The sequence below is a fragment of the Neolamprologus brichardi genome, chromosome 12 (genome assembly GCF_056152115.1).
Source record: "Neolamprologus brichardi isolate AB-2024 chromosome 12, ASM5615211v1, whole genome shotgun sequence".
NCBI classification, from domain to species: domain Eukaryota; kingdom Metazoa; phylum Chordata; class Actinopteri; order Cichliformes; family Cichlidae; genus Neolamprologus; species Neolamprologus brichardi.
Window position 1 is genome coordinate 8715199 of NC_142115.1, and position 10217 is coordinate 8725415.

General features: G+C 41.1%; 1 protein-coding gene across 1 annotated transcript; it reads right to left on the reverse strand.

Annotated features, from left to right (window-relative positions):
- Positions 1–963: 963 nt before the first annotated feature.
- Positions 964–9344, reverse strand: card9 (caspase recruitment domain family, member 9). Its single transcript, XM_006797551.3, has 13 exons — positions 9132–9344; positions 8931–9000; positions 7927–8064; positions 7721–7839; positions 7414–7620; positions 7251–7334; positions 6378–6572; positions 4740–4865; positions 4468–4656; positions 4323–4380; positions 4144–4247; positions 4007–4059; positions 964–3921 (listed from the first exon to the last, which is right to left on the reverse strand). The coding sequence occupies exons 1-13, from the start codon at positions 9243–9245 to the stop codon at positions 3834–3836; spliced, it is 1545 nt and encodes a 514-aa protein (XP_006797614.2). The 5' UTR covers positions 9246–9344; the 3' UTR covers positions 964–3833.
- Positions 9345–10217: the final 873 nt, after the last annotated feature.

A 10217-nucleotide genomic window follows, 5' to 3' on the forward strand; every position in this document is an offset into this window, starting at 1 on the left:
GTGGCGTTCCGGGTCAACGGGAAAAGTGTGCACTCTGTTTGCAGTTCCAAGAAATCAAACTTTTCTTACATTTTTACCACTTTCCTGGTGTGAAGGAGTAAAAAGAAGGTAAAACGCAAGTAGCACCGAAGCACCTAAAACCAGTATGGACAACCAAAGCGATAGACCGAGAAAAACACAGCTTTAGTTATTTGGGCCAACTGTCCCTTTAAATAAACATTGTCATAAACGGAAGCACCGAGACCTCGTCCATGTGTCGAGATGGTTCCTCAAACTGCAGTGAAATAAAGTCCAAACATCCAGTTTGAGGTTCCTCAAAGAGCAAAATGACAGCTCCAGTTGGCCTTTTCTTCAGACTGTGTCACTCATCAGTTCTGTATTTCATTTTTTTTTTTCACATTTATGTAAATTATTTGAAAATTGCTAGAAAGCAAACCTACTGTAGCTGAAATACTACATGTTGTGGTTATTACTGTTCCAAAATGTAGCTGAAAGTGAACATAAATAGCTGGAGAGTAAACTTTGCTGGTCTCCAAAACCAGAGAGTGATACAGACTCCTGTTAAAATTAGGAGCTTTAAAGCAGAGCAGGAGCCTTACTGTCAGATATCCTGAGGTGGAGGGGATTCACTCTATCAGGAGAGACCAGGAGCTCTGAAGAAAATATTGGATCACCTGTCAAAATCTGAAAATTCATCAGCGATAGAAGAAAACTGAAAAATCAGTGCAAGAGCTGATCTTATTATCTCCCTCAGTGATTAACTGTGCTTTATTGAACATTTGCTGCTAATTAAATAGAAAAATAAATCTTTTTGATTGATTAAATACTGAAAAAAGACAAAAATCCAATATGTTCTTCTGGGCAAAACAAAACAAAGTTATATCCTGATTCTAATAATTTAACATCCACAACACTTTATACAAAAATCAAACTTAAGAAATTAAATAGGAATAACAAGAAACAGAGTTTTGAAAAATGTTTTATGACATCAAGCTCAATTTATAAATTCTTTAAATCCCACAGTAAAATGAATTTTAACAAAGTTCTTAAATCAAACTTCACAAAAATGAAATCACATTATTTTGGTTGCCTGTTCTGCTCATGCTTGGCTCTATGTTTTTTTTTTTTCTGGGTTTCAACTACAAGATCATCTTTTTTTGTTTAATCTTATTTAAGTTCTTCCTTCTCAAAAAGACTGAGCCTCCCTGTTTCAACGGCTTCTGGAGGCCTCCCGAAGAGCAGCACCTGTGCTGATGATCTGTACTGTCTGTAGTTTGTAGGCATTCTGTACCTGCTGCAGGTGACTATATAAATAAATTTGTGACAAGCTGACATCAGTTTGTGATGGAAGCCAGAAAAAGAAAAAGAAAAAAGGAAGCTGAAAACATAATCCAGAATTTTGGCTCGCAGGCATTACTTCTACACATCACTGTCATTATTTGAAACTTTTAGCATGTTCATAATAAAGACAAGCCACACTGTAAATTACATATAGACAGAAGTAAAGAAGAAAAATCCGATTATGTACACTGCAACAAAAGTCATCAATAAAAAATATGGGTTATTGGGGTGTTTGAATGCCGTGGAAAGTGACATTCAGACAAGAAAAAAGAAAAATAAACATTGTTAATAAATAATAACTATCTATTTAATTTACCCTGAGTACCTAATTATTCAAAGTTAATTGTAATTTTTAATTAAATTTTTTTAAAAGCCATTAGTAAACTTTTAATTGGTTTTATAATGTCAATAATTTGTGTTTAAAATAATGGTAATGATATCAATTATAATTTTATAGCATTTATGTTTCATTATGTATTCAATCATAGCAGATAAGACACGCTAACTGCATTCTGCAGACATAATGATTTTAGTGTCCATGCAACATTCATCAAAATAGTAAAGTGAGACCAGTTTCAATTTCAAATCATTATATTTTAAACCAGGATCTCTCCTTAAAGCTAGTGAAAGAAACAAGAACAAAAACAGCAGCCTCCAGGTTCACAGCTGCTGATGTCAAGCCTACTTATACAAAGTAAATACTGTATACTAAACATCGCTTCATTATTTATAATAACAATCCAATTAATATGTAGCAAAGCAGATTTGGATCCACTGTTTGGTCATGGTCTGGTCTTTCTGTGCTTTTCCTAAGTTGAAATCTTATTTAACAGGCGGAGAGTTCTTTTTGTCTTTGGGATCGTATCTCAGAGAGCAATGGCATGTAAACATGAATATTTAGCTTTCATGCTTTAACTTGGAAAGATTATTTAAAATCGCTAAAAACCATATGATGTACAACTGTACATCTCTGCATCACCCAACATACCACATCTTCTCATTGCTCTTCTCACTGATCACATAACTACATACATCATAGACACTAGTTTAACTAGTGTGCTACCAGAAACAGTGCCAGTGCAGAGCCAATTCTGACTTGGTGAAAATCATGGCAGACAGAATCTGTAAGCTGCATTTGCCCTTCCCATAGTCACCAGCAGCAGTGGTTTCAACTTTGGACACAACAATTTTATGTTAGGAACAAAGTTTTTAGCATCAGTAAGAGTCATTTCTTGTGGAATTTTCTGGACCTGGGTCTAGATTGCCAACTATGGGAAAAGCAATAAATGTGTCCATTCCATAGACTGTATGTTAAAGTTGGACAAATCTTCATGAAAGTGCCTGAATTATTTCTAATGGTCAGGAGGGGGCGACTTCTCTGGTTGCAAAAAGACTTCCAGTTGTGTAAAAATTAATAAGAAAATCACAAGTTGTCAGCCAATGAGCACGTGGCATTTGTTTTTGTGTTTTTTTTTCATCAAAATGCTCAGTTGAAGGCTTCACCAACCTAGAAGTGATGTCTCATTGGGTGCATCCATCTTCTACATCAGTTGAAAGCACCTTCTGTTTTCATACGCCTTAACTGTGGAATATCCCACCTCGTTATATCAGAATTATGAGCTCTGTCAGTGATTTTAAAGGAAAATTTCCCGCGTTTAATGTGAGATATTAATACATATATTATAGTTATAAGGGGAATCCAGAAAAGTGTCTAGAAGTGACATGACCACCAGGGATAATAGAAAGTCAATGGAATTCAGTTATGTCAAGATGAAATAACCTTTGGCGATGCGCAGTGGGCGGGTCTGAGTTAAACTTTTCTCAACTTCAAGCTGAGCATTTTAAATGACTACCGGTGAATCCAAAGATGCTGCTAATTCACAAATGAAAGGGTGGTAAATACCTCAGCGACGTACCTAAGCAGCTTGAAGCTGGAACGTCTACTCGTGACCAATCGTCTGCTACAAAATTTCTACAAACTGCTTCCTCTGTCAACTCCCCTTAGGGCCAGATTTTCTAACGGTCAGCAGCAGCAGCGCATAACCCTCATCAGGTTCATCAGTTCGGATCCTTATGACTCACTAGGTTGTGCTGCTCTTGGTTCATTTCTCATTACTGAAATAAACTGGCTGGATCTAGTTTTTAAATGAGCGATTTTATCAAGTGAGATGCAGAATTTCCTCTCCCATCTCTGCACTTTTGCAAATGCAGCATCACACAATCTTGCATCCTTCAGTAAATCTGGCCTTCAGTTTTTAGGTTGACAGTTGTGATGTATTGTTGCTATTAAGTTTACATTTTTTTTTTCTTTAAGTCCTATTAGAAATTCTTGTATTAAACATAAACAGCTATATGTTGTCTTCATTTGTCTGAAGTAAAACTTAATTGCTGCTTCTTACAGTTGTTTTGGTGTTGCCATGTGGAGCACTTTGAGCTGCAGGTTGATAAAAATATGCCATGCATTTAACGTTAAATACATTCATGGCGTCACATCAGTCAGAGTCGGTGATGTCGCTGCTGTCGTCGAGGTTACAGGCTATATAGTCTGTACTGTTGAGCTTTGACCTGAGGGCTCGCTTCCTGTTGGAAATAAGAACACAGTCATACTCACACTGTATGCATGTACAGATGTATAGAAATAAAGTTTAAAAAAGCCAGTACTAACCTGCGGTACACAAAGTTTGAACGACCTCTAAAACAGACTTCTGCTTGCTCCTCCTGTAGACGAGCAGACAGGCTTTGAAGTCTCTTCCAAACACCATGAGTTAAATTAGCAGTGTGAATAAGGCATGTAGAAATTACCCATGATACAGTATTACTGGATTTGAAGCCAGGCTCGACGATTTCTCCTGAAGAGTCATTCTGCTGCGGCTGAGCCTCGTCATTTTCCCCCGACGTCCCGCTGCCTGTTCACACAAAACCACTGCACGTGACATCACCTCACATTACCCCATGTCATCTCATCACATGACATGACTGACCTTTAGCAGTGCTCTTTGGAGGCTCCTCCTCTTCCTCGCTGCTCACGCTCCTTTCACACTGAGGACAGAAGCCGTTGTTATTACCTCATCAATACTTCACCTTCATAAAATCCCTCCTCCTCCAGCTCCTCCAGCTGCTCCTCACCTGATGAGAGTTGGAAGTGATTCTGCGGAGGCGTGTCCTCAGCTGTAGCTCCTCCCCCTGTGACCTCAGCAGCAGAAGCTCCAGCCTGTCCATTTGCTCAGTCAGCTTTCTGACCTGCTCCATGTACTGGTCTTTCTCCTGCAGGAGTACCCGTGCCTCCTCATGTTTCTCTGACTGCGATGACAGCGCCTGAAGAACCGACCAGAGTTAACACCCACCAACATTCTGCCCCACCTCCCGTTCTTATCCCTTCTCCTTCTCAGGCTCCTCACCTTTTCTCTCTCCCTGATCACCTCTTCCAGCTGTCTCACAGTTTGCTTGTTTTGTTGGCGGTAGATCTTGGCATCTCCTTTCAGCTGAGCACAGCGCAGTTCCAGTTCCTCTTTCTCCTCCAAACTCTGAAAACAACACACATACAGGCTTGCAAAACCAAGAATGAGATTCATACACACACACATACAGCCTCCAGCAGTTACACTTGATAGCTGACACATGACACACTCGAGGGATTCACATCAAATAGAAGCATGCATGTGGATTTCCTGCTACTCTTTGCTCCAATAAAACATCCTTTTACTGTGGCATAAGCAATGCTGCTGCTCAGAAACACCATGGTGCACATTCACTACTAACTAAACTCAACCTAAAACCACATATCGCCTGAAAGTATGACAAAAGTAATGATTCATCACAAGGAACATCTCAGAGATTACACTTATCTTGAAATGTTTAAAAGCCACTGAAGTTGTTTAAATATAACATCAGGATCATTTGAAGACCATAAAAGTCCCTGAGAGCAGTAAATGTGAAAGTACCCAAAATAACATGTACCCCTGAATATGTCGCATGTCACACAAACATGCCAAAAACTGTAGATGCTCTAGTGACCACTTAAGGCTGGCAGCAAAAATGAGCCCATCCCTACAGACTTTTACTGTAACATGTCCAACTTTAGAGCAACAATAAACATGTCTGGAACCTCTATGAAGACTCTTTTTTTAAAAAAAAATATTTGGACATTGTTTAAGAAATTGATTGTTTTGATTAATTGGTGTCGAAACATCCAGCTGTAACTGATCAGTGTTTGCTAGACTTCACTTCCATTAATCTGAGTCCCTGAATTAAATGTCAGGAATGTGTTTGTGCCTATAAAAGCATTTTTAATTGAGTTATGTAAAACATGATAATATAATAAATTAACCTGCTGTGTAGAACATCACACCCAAAAGGTTTGTGATTTGGTTTTGGTGAGTGAAATACTTTGTGCTCAGCAGACGTCTAAATGTGCACAAGCTGTACAATTTATTGATGCAGGAACTTCACACTCCAAGCAGAGAAGCTCAGACCTCCCTCTCCCCAGCCACCTCCTCCAGTTTATCCGGGGGAACACCAAGGCGTTCCCAGGCCAGCCGAGAGATATAATCTCTCCAGCGTGTCCTGGGTCTGCCCTGGGGCCTCCTCCCAGTGGGACATGCCCGGAAAACCTCGCACAGGAGGCGCCCAGGGGGCATCCTTGTCAAATGCCCGAACCACCTCAACTGGCTCATTTTGATGTGGAGGAGCAGCGGCTGTACTCTGAGCCCCTCCCGAATGGCCGAACTTCTCATCCTCTCTAAGGGAGAGACCAGCCACCCTTCAGAGGAAGCCCATTTCCGCCGCTTGTATTCGCGATCTCGTTCTTTCGGTCACTACCCACAGCTCATGACCACACTCCACCCTCTAATCCAAATATGGTCACTTAAGGGTCCCAGAAAACTAAATGGAATCAGCCAAAATGCTAATATTACATGTGATACATTCTACAATTTAAATTTCCCTGAATGCATCATATTTATTTGCTTAAAGGGAGCTGCTTTGCATTCTGTTAGCCATGTGCTATAGTCTTGTTTGAAACTACCGGTGCTCCTCACCCTGGCTCTCTGCTCCTCTGTTTTGTGGAGTTCTCTCCTGAGTCTGAACACAGTGGAGAGGAGGTTCATCATAGGAGCTTTGCTCTCCTGCTTCTCCTGCTGCTGCTTTGGTGCCTCCTCCTTCTTCTCCTGCTTTTTCTCCTCCTGTTTATCCGGGTGGAAAAAGGTCTCAGTGGGCAAATCTAGACTCTTGCCCTGAAATACACAAGTTAACACGTTAATCTAAGTGGTGTTTTTTAACCTTTAAACAGTTTTTAAGCTCTGCAAAAAGAACTGAAGTGTAGTCTGGGATAAGACGTGTGCAAAATACTTTTCACTACTAATCGGTTCATGTGGGATAACATATGAAAGGTGTTTGAATTGTTTGTTAAAGTGTAGCTGTGAAAATTGCCTTTAAAACCAAGTCCAGTGCAACAAAATTGTAGGGAAAAGCAGATTCTAGGCAAAGCAGCAGAAACAGTCATGTGAAAGTTTTGGTCTTCACCAAACATTGCTCAGTGTGCTACGGCCGAACATCTCCACTTTGGTTGTTTCTATCCACAGGATGTGGTTGTGGTTTCTTCACATGCAACCCTGGAAACCTAAGCTGTGCTGCCATGCTTTCTCGTGGCAACCCTTCCAAACAAGCATTCATATTCAGTCTTTTTTTCTCATTGTATGGTCATGAATTTTAATATTTTCTTAGCTTTTCACAGGACTGCAAAGCCATGTGAAATCTTCCTCTTTCATGTGGCTGTAGTTATGTAATGTAACCTGCAGGCATGAGCTCAAACTAAAAACACTCAACAGTCGAAGCTGAATAATTCATACATAGCTGTAGTGAGGGTCAGGTAAAAGGTAAAAGGGTGCTGGTGTGTGTTAGATATCCAGTACCCCCTGGAGTGGTCTCAGTGTTCGTCGCCTCAGCAGTCGAGTCTGGTTTTCTGCTCGCATCACTGTGTGTTTCAGGCGCTCTACCTACACACATAGAGGTCAGAGGTCAGGCTCTATCTCCGTACGGGTCAGCAGCATGTCAGATGGACACAGGTTAGCTGACCTCTATCTGCAGATCTCTGTTGGCCAGCAGGGCGTTGCTCTTCTCCTGGTTCAGACTGTTGATGTCAGCCATCAGACTGTAGTTGTGATCTCTGAGCTGCTTGACCTCCTCACTCAGCCGCTCCCGTTCATCTCGCACCTTCTGCACGCGCTCAGTCAGCTTCTTCAGCTCACGGTCTTTCAGCTGCTGCTGGCGAGACCACACCTCCTGAAGACAAGTGCAAGAGAGAACACAGCGATTGAACATTAAGTTTTTTGTGTAATTTCCATCTCGCTCTGCTCCTCAGTAACCGTGTGGCTGAACCAACCTGATCCTTGGCAGCAGAGCAGGCCTGCTGGCGGCGCCTCCGCTCATCCTGCAGTGCCCTCTGCAGGCGGGTGAGCTCCGACATCAAGAACTGAGTGAGACCCGATTCTCCTGCAGTGTCTGAACACGCAATACACAGCTGATCAGAATCCATTTATAATCAGTACATGAAAATATCCGAACAGGCAAACATTCAGGAAGACAGACCAATCAGGATGCTGAAGGTCTTGTTGGGTTCCTTCCCAGTGATCCGGCTATACAGTTGAGGATAATCCAGTTCCAGACTCTCCAGGAAAGCTGTGTAACCTTTGACTCCCGTTCGCTGCAAAATGTCCAGTAGGGCTCCTACAGATTAAAGGTTACAACAAAGGTCAGTGGATGCAAGACTCATTACGCTGATATATAATGGTGCTATCTATATAGGGACACCAAGGGTCAGCGAGTCACTGCGACCGTTTTGGCCACGTTGACAGGTATAAGAACAACAACGGCAACCAAACACTTCTTTAAACATGAACGAGGCATAATCTAAGTGAGTATGGTCTGACCTCTGTGACTCAGATGTCACCATGAATATCTATATTTGGTGAGGTTATGCGCACTCTGTTGTTTTCTTTTTGGTTGTTTTTTAAATTAATTTTTGTTCATGATGACCTAACCGATTAAGTAAATGCTTACAGTTTCTTTTAACAGAAAAACTCTGGAAGTGGGTTTGCCGACTAACGTCAACAACACCCTGCCAAGGTGTAGAGGAACCACACTGTTACAACTTCCTAGTATTTTAGACCATTATGACCACACGCAGCAGCCACTGAGTGAGAACTCTCTTTGTCTTGTTTCTAAGACATTTCTGATCTTGTCTCATACAGCTTTACTGATAGAAGTAAACTAGGCTGATGGGAAGTCACTGAATCAGACCTCTCCGCCAGGAGACTTTTGTAATTTATGAATGTGTTTTGCTGACTCATCTTACTCATAGACAGTATAAAGGATGAACAGTGAAGATGTGTGCTTTCAGCTAAATTTTTCAAGTATTTACTTCTCCCCAGCAGTTACATGAACCCACATTTCAGATGAATTAATTAAACATTGCTGTGTTTTGTTTTTTTTTTCTTCCTTGTGGATCAGGAGGTTCACGTGGAGGCCTTTCTGGACTAACTGAAAGGTTTGTACTGGCTTCAATCTGGTATGTTTAAATAAAAAAAACGTACCAACTTTACGCCTCCTGATGACGAGCGCCGGGTCATTGAAAAGCTGCTCTTCATCCTCAGCACTGATCACCTGATAAGGTAGACCACACATGAACCTATCACCACCTGAAAGGAAGGAAGAGGAGGAGGAGCAACAACCACAGGAGCAGAGAGGAGAGTAGCAAGAAGCAGCAAGAAGAAGAGGCAGGAGCAAGAGCATACCTGACACTGGCGGAGGTAGGGGGTGATTCTTGAAGGATCAATAGTTTTGATGAGCAGCATCCTGAAGTCATCCAGCTGGAGCCAACAGAGGTCATCCTCACTCACTTCATCCATTGTGCCGTTACACACTACACAACACACCACTGTGCGCACTGAGGACTACACTGAGTACGCTGGTTACACTGGTCCCACACACCCACCTCTCTCTATCTGCCTCTGATTTTCTGAACACGTCGTTGAGGTCACTTCTTGTTTTACTGTCAGTCTCCGCCTCATTTAACTGACTCTGAGCTGACTGATTCCAGCTCATCTGAATACACCAATCAGGTCACAGCTGTTTAGCACTGAGCTTTCTGATCAAGCTGACTGTCCACATTCTGCTTGGGTAATACTTTATAACATCAGTAATGTTCACAATGCTTTCCAACCTGCGTGTACAGAGCCACTTTAACATCATCTCATGGTCAATGTGTTTACTTTTATTCTATAATTTAAGACACATTTTTATTATATTATTCTATTTAAGTTCATAAAACCATTTCATTAGATTAAAAAAAACAATACTTTTACTTAGCACGCTCCTTTAAATTTACTTTTTAAAAAACAAAAGCAAAAACTGAGCTCTTTTCTTTTGAGTAACTTTTCTCTTATTGAGTTACACTCTATCAACCTTTTAAAATTTATTGACTTACTTTACCTGTCATGAGTGGTTAAAGTAGGATTTGGCTGATAAGGTTACCACAAGAGTGGATGTGTAAGTGCAATGTGGAGAAGTAAAGCTTCCTGCATGCGTGCAAATGACCTGTTTTGCCTCACTTTGACATGAATGGATTTGATTAGACAATTACTCAGCACTTTACCACTGTTTGACTAAATGGATCCAAATTCTTATAATGTGGGAGGAAGCTGAGAGAGGAAGCAATGCGCACGCAGGTACACGGAGAAAGGGCCAAGATCTTCAGAGCTTCTTGTTGTGAAGTGACAGTGCACGCTATCTAACCACCATGCAAGATAATGAGCATTGATCTTTTTTAATTAATCCCAAATTTCCCAACTTTTTAGATATAGTAATGTATCTTATCAAAA